General features: G+C 36.8%; 1 protein-coding gene across 7 annotated transcripts in view; it reads right to left on the reverse strand.

Annotated features, from left to right (window-relative positions):
* The window catches only part of HERC1 (HECT and RLD domain containing E3 ubiquitin protein ligase family member 1), a 213,478-nt gene that overhangs the window by 63,723 nt on the left and 128,757 nt on the right, over positions 1-20,998 (reverse strand). For 5 of the 7 annotated variants that reach the window (XM_068553272.1, XM_068553278.1, XM_068553296.1 and 2 more), the window contains exons 35-41: positions 17,431-17,670; positions 16,953-17,036; positions 14,625-15,145; positions 12,006-12,781; positions 10,000-10,198; positions 7,701-7,861; positions 1,197-1,313 (exon numbers count right to left, since the gene is read on the reverse strand). In XM_068553272.1, coding sequence (XP_068409373.1) covers positions 1,197-1,313; positions 7,701-7,861; positions 10,000-10,198; positions 12,006-12,781; positions 14,625-15,145; positions 16,953-17,036; positions 17,431-17,670 — 2,098 coding nt within the window. The remainder of the gene's footprint in view (positions 1-1,196; positions 1,314-7,700; positions 7,862-9,999; positions 10,199-12,005; positions 12,782-14,624; positions 15,146-16,952; positions 17,037-17,430; positions 17,671-20,998) is intronic. The other 2 variants (XM_068553309.1, XM_068553304.1) reach the window with 1 other exon arrangement.

The following is a 20,998-nucleotide window of genomic DNA, read 5'->3' on the forward strand; positions in this document are numbered from 1 at the left end:
AAGTATACAAACAGCTCATGCAGCTCAATATCAAAAAAACAAACAACCCAATCAAAAAGTGGCTGGAAGACCTAAGTAGACATTTCACCAAAGAAGACATACAGATGGCCAAGAGGCACATGAAAAGATGCTCAACATCACTAATCATTAGAGAAATGCAAATCAAAACTACAGTGAGGTATCACCTCACACCAGTCAGAATGGCCATCATCAAAAAGTCTACAAACAATAAATGCTGGAGAGGGTGTGGAGAAAAGGGAACCCTCCTGCACTGTTGGTGGGAATGTAAATTGATACAGCCACTATGGAGAACAGTAAGGAGGTTCCTTAAAAAACTAAAAATAGAATTACCATATGATCCAGCAATCCCACTACTGGGCATATACCCTGAGAAAACCATAATTCAAAAAGACACATGTATTCCAATGTTCATTGCAGCACTATTTACAATAGCCAGGACATGGAAGCAACCTAAATGTCCACTGACAGAGGAATGGATAAGAAGATGTGGTACATATATATATATAAAGGAATATTACTCAGCCATAAAAAGAAATGAGGGTGGGATAGGGAGGGTGGGAGGGAGGGAGATGCAAGAGGGAAGAGATATGGGAACATATGTATATGTATAACTGATTCACTTTGTTATAAAGCAGAAAATAACACACCATTGTAAAGCAATTATACTCCAATAAAGATGTTAAAAAAAAAAAAAAAAAGAAATGAAATTGGGTCATTTGTAGAGATGTGGATGGACCTAGAGTCTGTCATACAGAGTGAAGTAAGTCAAAAAGAGAAAAACAAATATCAAATATTAATGCATATATGTGGAATCTAGAAAAATGGTACAGATGAACCTGTTTGCAGGGCAGGAATAGAAACACAGACGTAGAGAATGGACATGTGGACACAGGGGGAAGAGGAGGGTGAGATGAACTGGGAGATGAGGTTTGACATAAATACACTACCATATGTAAAATAGCTAGCTAGTGGGAACCTGCTGTACAGCACAGGGAGCTCAGCTCAGTGCTCCGTGATGACCTAGATGGGTGGGATGGGGAGAGGGGGGAGGTCCAGCAGGGAGGGGATATATGTATACATATAGCTGATTCACTTCACTGTACAGCAGAAACTAACACAACATTGTAGAGCAATTATACTCCAATTAAAAAAACATTAAAAAAAAATTATACTACCTGTGGCTTCCATGGCTTTCGCAATCTGCCGGAGAGAGAACCCCATTTCCAACAAGGGTACTGCAATTGCTGGAGGAGGAGGAGAAGTTGAAAGTCTACTGCTTGGGTCTGACAAGGCTGAGACAAAAGAAAGAGAAGTCCTAAATATCACTATATGCCATGAGTAAAAAGTATTCTTACAGTAACCATAATTCCCAATTTTCTTAATAGTATCCAAACATAATGAAATGTTACTCTACTAAGAATTCGCTAATAACTTAATGTGATTAAATTTGATACAGCTTTTTAAGGTTTTTCTTAAAGATAAACTAGCTATTATGAAACAAACCTGCTGAAAAAAATGTTTAATGTTTCCCTTTCTAAAAATAGTTTCCTACTTACAAAAAATTTCAAGCTTTACAAAGATTTGTAAGAATAGTACAAAGAATTCTTTTACCCCCAAACCACTGGAGAGTAAGTAGCAGACATAATGCTCCATCCTCCCTGAATACACTAATATATTACTCTTACAAATAACGTTCTCCTGTATAACCACAACGTAACTATCAAAGTCAGGAAATCAACAGTTATCATCTAATCCAGATTCCATTCTAGTTTCAAGGAAAGTCCTGATAATGTTCTTTAGAGCAAAGGATCCAATCCAGGATCATCTTTACATTTAGTTTTCATCTCTCTTCAGTCTCCTTCATTTTGATACTTTGAAGATCCCAGGCCAGTTATAGGGTAGAAAGTCCCTCAATCTGATGTCTGCTGTTTCCTCATGATTAGACTCAGGTTGTGCATTTTGGCAGGAGTAGCACAAAACTGACGTTGCCTTCTTCTTACTGCATTCTGTTAGACGGTTCAGGATTTCATGTTGTCCCATTACTGATGATGTTAACTTTGATCACTTGAGTTAAGCTGGTATCTGCCAGGTTTCTCCACTGTAAAGGTACTCTTTTTTCTTTTCTTTGTAATTAATAAGTATTTGTGGGAAAACACTATGAGAATAGGTAAATATCTCATTCTTCATCAGTTTCACTCTGCATCCATTTATGCTTATTGGCTGAATTAATTATCATTACGATGGCTGACAAATGATGGGTTTTTTTAAGTCCATCATTGCTTTCAGGTTCATCAGTTGGTATTCCACTCTAAAGCAAAGCTTCTCCTTTCTCCATCAGTGTAGGGTTATGGATTCTCATTGCATTCATGAGTTATTATCTGTTATTGTAATTATTATTTATTTTTATGCCCCAAATCTCCCAGATTTGGCCAGTGGATGCCCCTTCACTCTGATTTCTATATCCTTCAAGCCTGTGCCCATCATTCTCTGAGTACTTTGTCACTTTATGGCACAAGCTATTCTAGGCTCATCTCATACTGAGACCTGAAATCAGCCATTTCTCTCTCAGAAGATCAAGGTTCCTTCTAGTAGAGAATGGTATTTAAAAGATAGGATCTTGGCACTAGGTGGGTGTATTGCTACTGAAGCATCACTGCCCCAAGGCCCTCTCAGTGGACAGCTGCTAGTGGAGGCCCTCTTCACCCTATATGGTTCTGACACCTAGTGCCAGGCCATATGGACACTTCTTTGCCCCACTTGGACTCCAAAACCTTATACCAGGCCACTCCCCACACACACGAGGTGTTTTTTTTTCACCCCAATCTGGCTCTGACGACCCACTCTGGACTACCATTCCATGCACCTCCCATACTCTGCTGGCATGAATGCCTCCCTAGCTTGGCCCCACTTAATGGCTTTCAAATTGAATTAGTAAGGAAGAAGGGAAGGAGGGAAAGAGGGAAGGATGGAGGGAGGGAAGACTATAACTCTCATTTTTGCTTAAAAAAATGTCATTACTGCTACAGTGGTGATAGCCCTGATATATCTGATGGACTTCTCCTTCTTGCCATGGTAGAGTAACAGAGACTAGATTTACCCTCACCTTAAACAACTGAAAAAACAGACAAAAATTATCAAACAACAGTCTGCAGATATTGGACAATAGGTAGTGCAGGACAGTGATCCCTGAGACAAGGGAATCAAATGAGGCAAGGGGTACAACTGCCTTAGCTTACTGCCTGGAAAGAATTTCCCAAACTGCAGGTCAGGGAGGGTAAATTCAAGCCAAACTCAGTGGTCTATCTGAATGGCGGAGACAGAGTAGAGAGTTCAAAAGTGGCTAGAATTCACAGGGCAGAATCTAGAAAGGGGAGATCTGTATGGAAAGAGGAGAGCTACACAGATAGAGAACTCCAGAAATGTGCAGAAGGTCCTCTTCCCCTCAAGTCCTCAGCTGATGCTAATACAGCAACTATCCAAAGCTAGGGAAAGAATCACCAAGAAGCAGCAGGCAGAACAATCCTTAGAGCTCACATAGGGTTGGGAAGTTTGTGTTACAACAAGCCAGAATGAAAAAACTTTGTAATGCATAAGGTATTCGATAGAATACTAAACAAACTAAAGGCTGTTCTGGTCCCACCTAACAAAGCTTAAAAGGAAGCCTTGAAAGAATCAAATTGTTTTCAAGTTACTTAACTGAATTCTAGAACAAAGTTTAAGTATAATACAATTAATGAAATACAAAATATCCAGCACCCAACTAGGTAAAATTCACAATGTCTGGTATCCAATAAAAAATTACCAAACATGCAAAGAAACAAGAAAACACAATTCAAAATGAGGAGAAAAATTAATTAATAGAAACAGATCTAGAAATAATTGATAAATTAAGTACCAGAGACATTAAAACAGATACTATAAATACACTTGATTCTCGTTATTTGTGGATTCCCTGTCAATTAATCTACTCCTTTAAGTTAATTTGTAACTCCAAAATCAATACTCATGGCACTTTCACAGTCATTCACACGCACAGGGTGACCAAAAAATTTAGTCTTCTGATGCAATTGTTCCCAGCTGAGGTCAAACAAGGTGATGCTCTGTATTCTTGTTTCAGCTCTCAGACTATAACAAGTGTCCTTTCATGCTATTTAGTGTTACTTCTTTTGCATTTTTTGCGCTTTTTGTTGGTGATTTCATTGTTTAAAATGGCCCCCAAGTATAGTGCTGAAATGCTGTCTAGTGTTCCTAAGTCCAAGAAGGCTAAAATGTGCCTTATGGAGAAAATATAAGTGTTAAGCTTCACGCAGGCATGAGTTAATAGTGTTGCTGGCCATGAGTTCAATGCTAATGAATCAACAATACATATTAAATATGGTGTCTTTAAATTGAAACACACATAAAATAAGGTTATATATTGATCAGTTGACAAAGTGTGACCAGAAGCTCACAGAAACCTAGCCCTGTATTTTCCCTAGGGAACAATGGCTCAGTTTTCACCAATTCTGTGTTCACAGAATATAACTGTTTTAATAATGAGAACTGTTATTGCATGTATTCTGTAAGGTAGAGGAAAGACTGAGTATGTTAAAAAAGACATGGGAGATTAAAAAAAAAAAAAGACATACACAGAACTTCTAGAAAACTACAATATCTGAAGGGAAACATACACTGGATGGGATTAAGAGCAGATTAGACACTGCAGAAGAAAATATTAGTGACCAGAAGACACAACAATAAAAATTATCCAAAATCAAACACAGACAGGAAAAAGAATTTAAAACAAAAACAAAAAAAGAGCAGAGCGTCAGTGATCGTGATCTGTGGGATAACTGCAAGTGGCTTAATATACATGTAACTGGAGACACTGAAATGGAGGAGTAGTGGAACAGAAAAAAATCCGAAAAAAATAATGAATGAAAAATTTCCAAATTTAATGACGACTTTAAACCCACAGATCCAAAAACCTCAATAAACCCCAAGCACAAGAAACATGAAAAAAACTACACCAGGGCAGATCACAATCAAATTGCTTAAGCCCAGTGATAAAAAGAAAAATCTTAAAAGCAGCCAGAGAGAAAGGCATATTACATCAACATTAGAAAGACAGAAGACTTATCACTGGAAACAATGCAAATCAGAAGACAGTAAGAGCAACACCTTAAAGTACTGAAGAAAAAGAAAAAACAACTGTTAAATACGGAATTCTATTCCCAGTGAAAATATTTGTTCAAAAAATTAAGGTGAAATAGACTCTTTTGGACATATAAGAGCCAAAAGAATTCATCACTAGCAGATCACTACAAGAAATGTTAAAGGAAGTCTTTAAAGCAGAAGGAAATGATACCAGATGCAAATATGGATATACATAAAAGAATAAAGAATCTCAGAACTAGAAAATATGTGAGTGAATAAAAAATACACACTTTAGTTTTTAAAAATATCTTTAAAAGATAATTGGCTGTATACAGCAAAAATAATAATGTATTATGGGGCTTTATAAGATTCATAGAAGTTAAATTTATAATAACAAAAGTACAAAGGCTGCGAAGGGGAAATGAAAGCATACTATTGTTAGATTCTTTTATTATACATGAAGTGGTATAACATTACTTGAAAGTAGACTGTGATAATTAAGAATGTATACTATAAACCTGAAAGTAATCTCTAAAAACACAATAGCAAGTATAGCTAATAAGCCAACAAAGGAGATAAAATGGAATTTTAAAAATACTCAATTCAAAGGAGATAGAAAAAGAGGAAAAAGGAAACAAAGAACTGATGAGATGAAAAAAAAGATGGTAGATTTAAACCCAGCTATAACAATAATCACAATAAAGGTAAATGGTCTAAACATCCCAATTAAAAGGTAGAGAATGTAAGGCTGAATTTTAAAAGCTGGACCCAACTATAGGCTACCTTTAAGAAATCCACTTTAAATACAAAGACCCAAATAAGTTAAAGGTTAAATGATGGGAGAAGATATACGATTATAAAACAAATTAAAAAATCAGAAGTGGCTATATTTATACCAGATAAAGCAGATTTAAGGGCAAACAGTATTAACACGGATAAAGAGAGTCATTTCATAACAATAAAGAGGTCAATTCATTAAGAAGATATAAGAATCCTAAATGTTTATGGACCTAAAAACAGAGCTTTAAAGTACATGAAACAAAAACTAATAAATGAAAGGGGAAATAGACAAATCCACAATTATAGAGATTTCAACACCACTCCCACAGTAATTGATAGAATAGGTAAATGAAAAATAAGTAAGGATAAAGAAGACTTGGACAACACTATCAATCAACTTGACCTAACCAACAATTTCTAGAACATACTACTCAACAGTAGCACATACACATTTTTTCCAAGTGTAAATGGAATAGTTATAAAAACAGACTGTATTCTGGGCCATAAAACAAGTTTCAGAAATAGAGTCACAGATGTAGAAAACAAACTTATGGTTACCAGGGGGAAAAAGGGGAAAAGGGATAAAGTGAGAGATTGGGATTGACATATAAACACTACTATATGTAAAACAGATAACTAATAAGAACCTACTGTATAGCACAGGGAACTCTACTCAATTCTCTGTAATGACCTATATGGGAAAAGAATCTAACAAAGAGTGGATATATGTATATGTATAACTGATTCGCTTTGCTGTACATCTGAAACTAACACAACATTGTAAATCAACTATACTCCAATAAACATTTTTTTTAAATGAATAAGCTTAAAATAGTGAATTGAGCATAAGCATTTAGTTCTACTAATTCCTGAAAACCCATTAAAATGGCGGTAAAGGAAATATTTTAAATGCAGAAATCCATAAGGACAGAGAGAACAGGAAAACTGCAATAAAATTTTAGAAGTTAGAAAGCCAATGGGCAAACATAAATTGCCTCAGTGGTCCTGAGAAAACTGAATCCTACAATAGCAATGAGGAAAAGTCAAAACAACAGAACTTATTCCTCAGAATCTCAAAATGTTCAGAAATGGGTGGCAGCAGATACTTCTGGAAACGAAAGTGACGCAAAAAAAATAGGACTGATTGAGAGTCTAAGAAGCAATTAGAAAATGGTACAACCATTATGGGAAACTATAGGCAGTTTCTAATAAAGTTAAATATCTACCACCAAAAAACAAATAAATAAAAATAAAATAAAATAATTCAAATTATACAAGATATGTTCTTTGATGACAATGAAATTAAATTAGAAATCAACAATAGAAAGATACCTGGAAAATCCCCTAGTATTAGGAAGCGAAATAACATACTTCCAAATAACCCATATGTCAAAGAAGATATCAATGGTAAACTAGAAAGTACTTTAAACTGAATGAAAATGAAAACATAGCATTTCAAAATGTCTGGATTGCAGCCACATCAGTGCTTAGAGGGAAATTCACAGCATTAAAAATGTCTATTTTAGAAAAGAAGAAAGGTCTAATATGACTGATGTACAGTACATTACTTCTCTCTTAAATAGCCATAATTCAATCTACAGCTTCAAAAGAGAGAAGACAGCTCAGTTTGATGGGGCAGATCCCCCTTAATTAAAATCACTGTTTTACCTTCAGTGAAGACAAAACACAATGCCCACATAATAAAGTCTCACACATATGGAACGTCAAGGTCTGGGTGTCAGAGTGCATGACAGCACACGCACCTGTGCGGTTAGCTGGCCTTGCTGACTGGGAATCAGGAGAAGTTAAGCTTTGCCTCCTTCCTACTTCATCAGAAGGAGAGGTTGGTAATGATGATATTGGAGGAGTCTGTGCACGACGTGTGGGAAGTACAGTGGTAGTTGGGTAACTAGAGAACATTTGCCTTTAAGAAAACAACAATGGTTAGCACAGAAATCCAATTAGAAAATAATATATACATCACAATCTTCTTACAGAAGAATATGAGACCTAGAAAACTATACAAGTTAGCTATAGTTTAATTGGGGAGAGGGAAAAGAGACTCCACAGTTTTAAAAATCGTTACCTCATAGGATGCTTTTACTATAAAAGTAATACCTTTTCATGTGTTCAGCAAAATGAAAGCAACATAGCAGGTGGGGGGAATACAGCAATTAACAAAATAGATTTTAAAAAAATCCCTGCCTTCATTCAGCTTTCCTTCTACTATAATACCAAGGTGACAGGGGTATTTTGGTAGGCATATAGTAGTTAGAGAATAAAGAAGACTTCTGAAGATAGATAACTTATAGTTACTTCAGATACATACATTCGCTATAGCCATGAAATTATTCACATGGATTCAAAGTGAGAATCTATAGGTAAGTTACGGAAAGAAAAGATAAGTGCCCAGTCACCCAACACAAATGAAAAACAGCATATGAATGATATGTCAGCTGTGTAGAAGGGTAAAGGTACAGGAGAAGCAGCCCCTCTCACGCTGAAAAGGCAGACACTGGCTAAAAAATAAGTCCAGGAAGATCCTCACTGAGTGACTGCTCTTTAGATTTGTCCAACAGAACTAATAACTTTTTAAGCATCAAAAAAGCACTGCCAACCCAGTCAAGCAACTGTGATATGATGGTATCCACATAGGGGACAGTTGTTCCCTGATTTTTCTTGTATTAAATGATGTTGAGCCAGGCAGAGAGAACTGCAGCTCTACTACAGTCCTAGCCAATAGCAGGAAAATGCAGACTAAGAGGAAAGAAGGAGTCACAGGCCTGGTGAATGTCTCTGGGAGCAAGGGAGCATTATTTTACCACTGAATTCCATGCCTATGGAGTTTGAAAGGCAACAAAGAGTCACAGTGCTACTGATTCTCTGTGGATGCCTTGAATTCTGTAATTGCCAGAAGGATTAAAAACCATATTAGAATATCCTATCGCTCTTCTCTTCCTCCTTTCTTGAACAGAAGCACTTCCTGGAACTGTGTTACTTAAGTGAGAGAGCTAAGAGGCAGATGTGTGGGGACCGGCCACTGGTAGCTACTAGGATTAGCGCTCCTTCTGTCTAAGACCAGAGCAATAATTCTTAATGTGTGAGCTGAAGCTCACTGCATCAGAATCACTGAAGAAACTTAATTCAAATGCAAACTAGGTGCCACACCAGACCTACTGAATGCGACTTGCTGGGGAATACAGCCCCAGAGATTTAAAAAGCTTCCCAGGTGGCTCTTGTGCACACCAAAATTTTAGACCCATTACAATAATAGCCACTCTCTCTCCTATTCTCTAAGATGTGTTTACACACTGGAAACAATAATGACCTATCAAATAAGAGAAGGGGGGAAAGAAATAAGAAAAAGGGAGACTAACTATTCTGCTTCCCTTCATTTCACTTAAGCCCTCATTAAGAGAGCTCACAAAAGTCTCTCCCTAAAGATTTTCACTCAAAGGTTTTTATTTTATGTATACATCTGGCAAACTGAAGCAAAAAGAAACTTAAACAGTCTTTGGAATTTATGAGTCTACTAAAATAGGGTTGGCTGAAGAAGATCATAAGACATGCTCTTTCATTTGAAAAGTAGACTTGTTTGACCTTATAGAAAGAATAAAAGTATAGTTAAAGAATTATGCTTAAAAGGAAAACACCAAGAAGAGAAAATCGTTTTCCTGGAGGTAAGCTCTTTCTTGAGGCTCTAATATTCAAAATACAAGTATTTACCTTTGGAGGAAAAAAAATATTCAAAAACCTAGCCAAAAAAAAAAAAACAACAAAAGATCATTTTAAGAAGATAGAGTACTACAGTACCTGATTGTCAGTGGTACTGCTGATTAGATCTGGGACCACCACTAACTGGTTGTGAGACTTTGGGCAAGTTATTAAACTTCTGAGGGACACTTCCAACTTCAGTAAAATGAGTTTGACTATATGATCTCTTGGGTTCCCTCTAGCTCTAGAATGCCTTGACTTAGTTGGACACATTCTTCACAAGAGAACAGTTGTGTGTTTAGAACCATAGGCATCAATATGGCAGACATTAAAGGTCAACGTCCCTACCTGAGAAGACTAAGTGGCATCACTCCTGGGGACTCAGATGCAGGCACCGTTTCTGTGTCAGTGACTGGAGTGGTGGCAGTTGTGGTGTCCTCCAGTGAGCTGCTCATAAAGGATGTTGTACTCGAGGCTGATGGGCTAGTGGTAACTGGCGTCTGTGCCTGCTGGGCTTGGTCACTTTCTTCAGCTTGTTGATCAATCTCTATAAACCAAGATTAAGGTTAAGAAAGTAGTAAGGATTTGTTTTTTCAAAAGTGACAAGGGAATGGGAAACTTTTAATTTGGAAAGCTTCTAAATATATTTCATAAGTATCAATTTCTGCAAAAGATTTACAGAAAAAAATGTTCTTATATATATACATCCTGTATTCACTATTGTACTCATTGTTATAGACTCTACAGACAATAATGTAACAAGCCCTTGTAATTACTCATTTCTTATTTTAGAGAAGGTGCTCTTAAAAACAAAAAAGTTTCACTTTTGTTTGTAAGATTTAACCAGAGGTTCTCTAAAGATCATTAAAACTGTGTTTCCTTAGCACTTTGATTTTGATGCCTATCTTTAGTCTTTAAACAAGCAAAGATGAAGATATGTAAATACAAGAATAATAAAAACCTAAACAGAAACTCCATGTTCTAAAAAGGACAGTGCTTCACAAAATAAACTACTCCCAAGAGTTAAAAAAAAGTTAAAAGGTCTAAGGGCTTACAAATATTTGTAATTTTTCTTATCTGGCAAGGGAGCCTACAAATAAACATAATCAAGATAGCAGTTGTTACAAATAGAGAGCTAGTTCTATTTGGCTTGCTAAATGATGAAGTACTTTTCATAATCATGATATTAACCACTCCTATTTATATGCACCACACACCTCTCTCTTCCTACTTACTATGTAAGCTAAAAAAGGAAGAAGGGGAGTAAGGGAAAAGGTAAAAGAAGAGGAAGAGGAAGAGGAAGGGAAGGAAGAAAAAAAGAATGGAAGCACCATGAAGGCAGGTGACTTTGTTTTGTTCACCGCTGACTCCCCAAAATCTAGAATAGTACCTGGCACACTGTAAGCACTCAGTAAACATTTACTGAATGAACCTCATTTTTATCTCAGAATTCGTATTATCCCCAAAGGTGAGGATAGAAGATAAAACAAGGTTTTTTACACACAATATATAGTCTATGAAAGTAGTACTTTAAAAAGTCCTTTAAAACGTCTCTGAGAAGTTATCAGAATAATATATATATTGAATCAGATCAGTAAATACATGAGTACCTTCTGTGGCATGAGTTAAATTTCAGTTTTACGAAATGTAATAATTATTAAGTTCTAATACTTGCATAGGTTTAAAATAGAAAATTATAGGTACAGGCACACCTGGGAGATATTGCGGGTTTGGTTCCAGATCACTGCAATAAAGCAAATATTGCAATAAAGTAACTTTTTGGTTTCCCAGTACATCTAAAAGTTATGTTTACACTATACTGTAGTCTGTTAAGTATGCAATAGCATTATGTCTAAAAAAAAAAAAAAGTACATATCTTAATTAAAAAATACTTTATTGCTAAAGAATGCTAACCATCATCTAAGCCTTCAGCAAGTCACAGTAGCAACATCAAAGATCACTGATCACAGATCACCATAAGAAACATAATAATGATGAAAAAGTCTGAAATACTGTGAGAATTACCAAAATGTGACAGAGACACAAAGCAAGCAAATGCTGTTGGAAAAATGGCACTGAAAGACGTGCCTAACCCAGGGTTGCCACAAACCTTCAATTTGTAAAAAATGCAGTATCTGCGAAGCGCAATAAAATGAGGTATGCCTGTAGACAGATGATTATTAATATAAAGAAACAGAAAGGAACTGTTTTCCTTACAAAGGAAATATGAAAATTGCTTTGGCCAAAAAAAAAAACCCAAAAACTTATAAGTCTTTAATAGAATATATCACTTCTGACAATTATGAATAATTTCAACAGCACGGAGCAAAAATTTAAAAAATCAGATAACTCACCTTGCTTAATTTTGCCCCCAAACTGGTCTTCCAAAAGCCCATGGACCACTAACTTATAGATCATGGCTTGAGCTCGTTCCAGATCTGCTAATCCCAGTGCTCTCTTTATGGGTGACCGCATGACTGCTCGTTTCACCATGTGGCGCATCAAGAACTGAAGGGCTGCACGCATCTCCACGTCTTCATGAACAATTGGAGAGCTCGCACAGTCTGAGTTGTGGCCATTTTCAGCCAGAACTTTTGGTATCAGCAACAGTTCAGCATATTTACTACAGCCAAGAAGAGCACTAAGTGATTTCATAGCACCGAGGTAGAGATAGGACAGCTGGACTGCTCTGATTTCTGACTGGGCTATGTCATGGTTTTTGGATATGTGTTCGTGATTTTTTCTTTTTCCTTCTGTTATTTGATGTTGGGATTCCACACCTGGCACTGTTGAATCTAAAGAAAATGAAGCTATTTCGTTTTCTGATTTGGAGCTTGTGGTACCCTGACTTTTAACATCATCAGATGTTAAGCCTGTTCGTGTATCTAAAGCAGATTCACTCTCAATTTTCTGCTCAACATCCCCTTTCTCCTCAGACTCATGTCGGTGTTTCTTTTCATGTCGCTTGGTGCTCTGTTTGCCCATGTCTTCGTGAATGCCAGTCAGATATGTGAGGTCCAGCAACACAGAAGCCGTCAGGCCTCGAAATCGTGCCACGTCAAAAGGAAGCGGTTCACAGGGTTCCAGATTATACAATGGAGTATCACTAGGCGACCAAAAAGTTGGGAAGCTTTAATAAAGATCAGAATGACACAGGAAGAAGCAAGTGAGGGATAGACAAGAGGAAGGTACAGAAAATAATGTAGACAAAATAAGATGTATCATGTACACAGTACAGAGAATAATTTGCACAAACTAGAGAACTCATTACAACAGAAAAATGAAATCTACTATGAGAAAATGGGGAGATGTGATGTTAAACGCAAAAGCAATGAGATGTTCATGCGCTTTCAAATAAGAATATTCATTATTATATAATATAAGCCAGGAACTGGCAAAATTTCTGTAAAGAGCCAAACAGTAAATATTTTAGGACTTGGAGGCCACATGGTCTCTGTTGCAACCTTTCAACCCTGCCATCATAGTGTGAGAGCAGCCACTGATATACCTGAATGAATGTGTGTGGCTATGTAACTTTATTTACAAAAAGAGGAGCTGGGCCAGGTGTAGTATGCCGATCCCTGATGTTAAGCTATTTGGAAAGTTTGCATAATAAATCTAGTTTATTATATGGGTAATGGCCATTTATAACCTGTTCCAGATAAGACTTTGTTTCATTCAAAAAAATTACTTTGTAGTCTTCAATAAATGCTTCTAATTTAGTTTAAGCAAAATTACGGTCACCTATTTCCTGATATTCATCAAGAATTTCCATAAGTTTAAACATGTTGTAATTAAACAAATTGGAACAGAAAGCTTTAGCAAGTATACCAAGTTTGGTGGCATACATTTGTTCTATTAACCGAAATCTTGGTTCTAGCTTAACCTTTCAAATCTTGTTTTCCCTTTGTGTCATTTTTCTTGTTGGTTTTAATTTAATTTAATTACTTTGCTATATCGTATGCAACTTAGTAAGGCATCATAAATCCTTTCCGAAACAAGGCAAAGAATAAAAGAAAAGGCAGATACTTTCACAAGTAAAATTTTCATTGCTTTCTTAGCTTGAAGTCCATTAAATCCTGAAATTGTGTGTAAACTTCATGTGTGGTTATTTTTCAGCTGAGAGGGTCCATAGCTAACATTAGATTCTAAAACAGTACCACCTCCAAAAAATACTGAAGAACCACTGTTTTTGATACTGTCCCATGTCATATTAACAATGGAATCACTTTAAGCAGTATAATGAACAGTTACATAGTATCATCAATAAATCCATGTTTTCAAATGATATAATTCTGTACAGTCATCAGATGAGTCCCCTTATCGACTGAGATACTTGACATACTTCCCTTTAAACATATAAAGTTTCTATTTCACACAAATCTTATCTGATTGCAAACACATCTAAATGCTTTTAAGCACACAGTTTGTGCCAAATAAATGTAATTTTCATATCCATCCAACATGTTGCACACTAAGGGTACAAAAATATATGCTTAAAAAAAAAAAAAGGCAAGAATACTTAAAAATCACAGATAATCCAAAGCCTAATTTTAGTCACTCAAATGTTCCCATCCTACATTCAAAGCTCTCCTACATAAAATGTAACTGACAGATCTGCTGACTGGCTTTTTTCTGTCCCAATGTGTAATGGAAATGATTAAAAAGGAGGAAGCCAAATGAAAAATAGAAAGAAGGATCCCAGTTACACCTAAACTAGTGAGCTCACCATTTCTTCACAAAACAAAATAAAAACTATATATTTTACAAGCCACTAGTATTCCAAGGAACACAAGTTTGGGAAATATTCCTTTATGAAATCATAGTACTCATACCCAGATGTATGAAACAAATTATTTTAAAAAGTTAATTGGCAGCTCACCTAAAATAGATAATTACTCACTGTCCATAGGCAATGGTCCATTTCACCAATAAATACTCATTTGCTAAAAGTGTAACTCAACAAATCATACCTGATGGTAATTTCTGCTTCATCCCATTGGACTTTGGCAGACGTGCTGCCCTCCTTGACAATTCCCAGCAGCGTGGCATGGCGCCCAGTTTGCTTGTGAACACACCGACCTCCAACTCTAAGACCAGCATCAACTCCTCCTATCACTGCCAGCACGGGCCATACCTCTAGGCAAAGGGTCCTCAGCTGCGGCTCTGACAGGTCAGCAAGGCCATGTCTATTGTGTTTACCTTTCTCTTCCTCTTTGCTCTCCTTCTCCTCTCTCATTTCATTTTCCTCTCGGCTTTGAACCGAGCGGCTTTTCTTTAGCTTCTGACCTGAATCTTTAATACATATCTTAATTTTGTGCAGCCTTTCCATCATTTTTTTGTTAATGCAGTAAGTCCAACGGTCTGTTCGATGAAGGATACGAATAAGCTGAATAGTGGCCTCTGCCAGCACTGCTGCTACTGGACTACAAATGGGGTCTCCTGGAAGTAAATCTCGTGGTGTGCCACGCATCTGCATATCACAAATTTTCACCTATAAAAGAAAAGAGGGTAGCAAATGTGTGATTATTAATAGTTCTCCTAAACTATTAATTCTGTAAATTATAAAACTATAAATTCTAGCACATGTATCCCATGTGGAACTAGTATTTGGTCTCCTGATACATATGTATTATACTATTGGCCCCCAATAAGGAGTGAACAAATATTACAGTTCTACTGAAGTTAGTAGCAGTATGGTCCTGTGAAATAAGCTACCCTGTCATTTAAACTGCGTGCAGTCTGTGAGCAGGAGTGCTGTTGTGGCCACCCAAAAGATAGATACAGACCAAGGTGTATGTGACTGACTCCATTTAGCACCAGCCCCCCACCCCCCGGAAAAGTCTTGAGGATCTATCCACTCTAGTCCTCAAGACACCAGAATAATAACGAGTCCTGGGACCATCTTGTATTGTTCCAGGGGCACAAAGATAAAATCACAAGGCTAGAAAATTGATATATTCCCAATCTGGACATGCATTTCAAATAAGACATAGAGGCTGAAAGAAGAGCAAGACTTGGGTTCAAATCTTAACTCTGTATAATTTTTGGAAATTACTTAATCTCACTAACCTCAGGTTTTTCATCTGAAAAAAAAAAACTGGCACTAATAACATTATCTATCTCTTACTATATTAAAGATTAAATTAGACTATGCACATAAAGTGCTTATCAGTACAGTGCCAGACACACAGTAAATGTTCAAAAAATGTTAACTATTATTAGTATTGTTTTTTATCAGATTCTGAAGTCAGAAAAGGCTTCTGGGTAGAATAAAGTGATTGATACAAAGCCTATGGTGAAATTAATTCCTTCAAGGTTCACAAATGTTAGGGAGCAATAGGCCATCATTCTAACCAGAACATACCAGAACCTATTCTGGGCTGCAAGAATATCATCAGGGAAAGGGATAAAAGCGGGTACTGGGTTGCCTCTTTATTTCATTTCCAGTTCAGTTTTGTTGACTACGTGGTTCAAGAAGCAGTTCCCCTCTCTCATGAATGGCTAGCTTGAAATTATACCTCCTTGAAAATTTTAAAAATATATTAAAAGCCCAGAATAAATGGTAACTTTCATGGTTAGAATTTACCAAATCTAGCACTTCCATTATAGACACATTATATATGAGATGGCTTGAAAACTTTCTACTAAAAAATAACTAGAAATTCCAGAGACCAGACCTAGGCTACTTTTACTTGACGTTATATCCTCAAGTAAAAGGATGGGGTAGAAAACAAATCAACCCACAGGGAGACCACAAAGAAGTTTCTCTCTAACTGGGTTTTACATGAGGAGAAAAAAAAGTTTTTAGTGAGAGGGTATCTCTTTAATACTGTCCTCTTGAAGGTTTAAGGTTCAAATTTACACCATCGACAAGGTCTGAGAACCCTCTCAGCTGAATGAATGAAAGGCAGCTTCCCCATCATGACCGAAACCTCCATTATTCACCTAATGGTATCTGATTACATTGAAGATTATTTTTAGATTTTTCTCTCCTATGCACAACTGCCAATAAACCAGATTATCCCTAACCTATTTCCTATAATTCCTATAATTGCACACATGTTTGAAAGTTGACTCACTATATTCAAATTACCAGAATATCAAATAGTGCCTTAATAAAGAGCAAAGGCAACTTCTAAAAGTAATCTAACCTTCATCTGGAAGAGTAAATTATCTGGGCAAGTACTTTTAATAGTAGAAATAGCTTATTATTTCTGTGAACTCTGATGTTAACAAATATTAATAAAAAATAACAAATATCCTTTATGCTTAATTATAAAGGTTTGAGGTTTCATTACCTTTTCCCCTGGGTTGCTACTATAGAACATTATGCATGGGTACAACTCTGCTGCATCCACATCTTCAAAAGCTAATTTGGGTTCCTATAGTGTGGCAGAGGTGATGGGAAAAAAAGGAAACAAAATTTTTTTTTAATTGACAATATCCAATACACATTAAGATTCAAAGCTCTTATGAGACAGAATAAGTTACTAGAGCCAAATCTCAATTAACCTTGCTAACCTTGCTAAGGAAATTCCACATATAATAAATGATCTTAATTTGTTCCTCTGTTTCAACAATCTTCCTGGGATTTTACTATCTTTCTACTTTTTTTTTTTTTTTGGTGCTGATAAATATTATAAGAACCGAAAGGTATTAGAGAAAAAGCAGAGAAGAGCAAATAATCTATAAACTGAATAGCTAGTACCTGAATAACTGAGTTGAGGATAAATAAAAACAGGAAAACATGCAATGCTTCTGAATGAGTTTCGGTACCTCTCCATTTTTCCCAAAGGAAATGGTCCTGGCTTCCATGTCTAACACACAGGTAATGAAATCTCCTTGAGTAAAGCTGGACAACGTCAGAGTCTGTTCTCCATTGTGATAGAGGTTACCACTGTAGGCCCGATAGAGCCACATATCCGAGGTAGTACGGTGGTTAAAGTCATGTACTGGCCAGCGAGAAACTCCAACACAGGTGCCTTCATTACCTCTGTTTTCCTTCACAATGTAAAACTAAAATGAAAGTGGTAATGTTCACTAATATTCAAAAAACTTGTTTATATACTATTAACTGTATAAAGCCATACTGGGGAATATGTCTGTAAATAATATTTATGAGACTATAAATAAACATATTTTCAGCTTAAGTGAAAATAACATACAAATGAAATAATTTCATGATTTTGTAAAGATTTTAAGACAAATTTAATCTTTACCTTGTAGAACATTTAGAATAACCTTTGAGTATTTATTTAAAATAAACAATTTTAACTTACATCTTAATTATGAAGCTGAGGAGGTACGTCCAGTCCAGAAAATTATTAATGGAAAGCTTCAATTCTTTATACAAATTTTCTAACTACTCTCTTGTGTATACTTCTGTGCAGAAAAGAGTTAATATGGCAGGCCTGAGACTGCTGTCTTTAAAAAGGCATGCTTGTAACACTGGCCCTTGGCTAGTATCTGGGAATTCGACTTGTATACAGTTTCCTACGCTGTTAGAAAACTTCCCCTAAATGATTCGGGTGGCTCACCAGGACAAGAATGTTTGAACAAACAATGTGGTTTACACTGAACACGAACTTTCCTTTTGGGAGCTGGAGTTTTGGTACATGCCAGGCAGAGGGTACCTTCATGATCAGTCTCCAGTAAAAATCTTGGGAACTAAGTCTCTAAGGGGGTTCCCTAAAACATCACACACATGTTGCTGCATTTTGTTGCTGGGACAAGAGTGCAGTCCATGTGACCCTTCATGGGAGGGAGAGAACATAAGGAAGCCTCCACGTGGATTCCTCCAGACGTCACCTGTGTCTTTTCTCCTTATTATCCAGTTATGTATCCTTAGTACCTTGTTATAATAAACCCCAGTCATCATGAGTACAATGATAATACTGAGTCCTATGAGCCCTTCTATCAAATCTTTGAACATAGGGGTCATCTTCAGGACCTCTGACACAACGGTGGCAACATGAGCTTCACTAGAACAACTCTAAGTCATTAAAATATAATTATATATTTGAGAAAAAGAGAGAGAGAGAACTGGGGAAAGACAAACCTCTAGTGGCTATGGGGTTACACGTGTTATGAAGCAGCAGGTGAGTGGCTATCTGTTTTGAGAGGTAAAAGTTACCTATGGAATTCCAAAATAATAGATCCAACCCCAGGAGGGTTGGCTCACTGGGTCCCCTGGCTGCTTTTGGCCCTGTAAGCTAAAGTGAGGGGAAAAGAGCAGCCAGAAGAAAATTTGTGTTGTTCTCTCCTCTAGGTGGGAAGAGAAAGAGAGCCCAAGCATTCCCACACATGGGCTTTGGACGGGCCAAAGAATGAAAATTAGCTTGCAGCTGCTCTCTTGTCCAGGTGGGAGGGGGAAAAGTTCAAAAATTCCTGAAGGTGAGTTTGGGGTGGACCAAAAATATTAGAAGTATGTGTTGCTCTTTTCTCCAAGTGAGAGGAGATAAGGTTATTTAAATCAGTTCCCAGGGCTGGAGTAAAACTTTAAATAGATGAAAGAAAGGAAGAAAGGGAGAGAGAGAAAAGAAGAAAAGAAAAGAAAATACTCCAGCAATTTTCTTTAGCCTAGATGCTGTCACTGCTGTACCAGTGCCCTGGCCCAACCAATTAACCCTATAAATGCTAAATTTACTGCTAGGGGTCTGAGTAAACTTGAGATCTGAGGGAAAAGGGAAAAGTAAATTTTATAAAACAGCTTCGTTTTGTGGCTACTGCATCTGGATGTATGACAAAAAATGATGTAAAATGTTATATGCTTGTAACTTCATATATACTAAGAGATCATCCTGATAAGTAAAAGCTGCAAAGGAAAAATGTCAGTGGGACACAACTTCCTTGCTTTTTGCCCCAGGTGAGTAGATTGGAACTTAAATTCTTTGAGTACTGGAAACAAAACAAGCCTCCATAACTGATGATTTTTTGTTATGATTTTTGCCTATTAGAACTGCTAGAAAAAAGGGAGACAAAATAAAAAGAGTGGCAATCTCCACATAGAAATATACTTTGAGAGTTTTAAAAAGCAGTTGTTAGTTGCCAATTAGTTCTTATAAAATCAGATGTCTGACCCTTAGAGGCTGATGATTTTCTAGCCTGAAATGCATATTTTTGAGTGGATAAATTTGTACTCTAAGATTGAGAAGGCAAAAAGAGCTTAGGAAAGCCTTGCTCGTCACGTAGACTTAAAATGCAGCTGTCTGATCCTACAGCATTTAGGCTTTATTGCTGCCCCCAAAAGTTGCCAATTTTATAGAATCCTCAATTCACAGCTTCCAACTGCCTGGACCTGCCTCTAAGTTAAAACCTCGTACTGTCTGCTATGGGCTGTTTCAACCCAAGATGAGCTGTGTTCAACTAAAAGCAGGCACCAGCCTAATGAACAAAAATCAGACGTCGGGACTGGTGAAGATTTAGTTGGTGCAGCCATAAAATGAAAACTTCATGGATTCTAGCTGGACTGTCCAGGTCTCTTATATATGCCCCTGGGAAAGGGCCTGTTCTTTTGATAGCCATCTAATTTGAGCTGCTGATTGGCTTTTTATTTCTGACATAGAAACTGACTACATTCCTAACTTTGATTCTTACCGAAAGCTGAAAGTTGGAGGAGGGCATACCCAGGGTGCATGATCTCTATGTCCACTCTTATAACAGACTGGACTCTTGACCTCTTCTTGGGGAGGTCTCACTGCTGTTGACTTATTATGTTCAGCTTTTTGGACTAGCAGTAGTTTGCAACAACAGACTGATAGCTTGATTCAATATCTGATACACACACCTAGTAAGACAGTTTATTAAATGAAGCTCTCCCCAGAAAAAGACTGATCTTTCCTAGGCTGCTCACTGGATAAATGATTAGGATAAAAGGCGTAGAAGGTTTTGTAAACCTATTCTGGAAAACAATTTTTTTAATTGGGATTTTGTCCTGACCAACTGCTAACCTTTCTGGTTAAGTTGTATCAATATAAAAACATTTTTGTTAAAAAAAAAAAAAGTTTTCATGTGGAAATTCTTTTGTCCCTCTTGCACCTAACCCTTCTGGACAAAAGGTCTAGACGAAGATAAAAAATGACTGAAAAAATCTGAAGTTATAATAACTAAATGGGAAACACTGATTTTAGAATAATGGTGGGGGTGGGGAGGGGGAGGGAAAAAAACCAACCCAGGCCCTGGGGAAGTGTGGAAGAAGAGGGAGGGCATAAATGATCACTGTTTTTTCGGAACTGCTCCTCCTCCCGGGGGGGGGGGGGGGGGGGAAGCCATGCTGTCAAGAAGGCTGTTTTTTCCTTTTTTTTAAATAGATCTTTATTGGAGTATAATTACTTCACAATACTAT

Source organism: Eschrichtius robustus, chromosome 1, assembly GCF_028021215.1.
Source record: "Eschrichtius robustus isolate mEscRob2 chromosome 1, mEscRob2.pri, whole genome shotgun sequence".
In the NCBI taxonomy this organism is placed as follows: Eukaryota; Metazoa; Chordata; class Mammalia; order Artiodactyla; family Eschrichtiidae; genus Eschrichtius; species Eschrichtius robustus.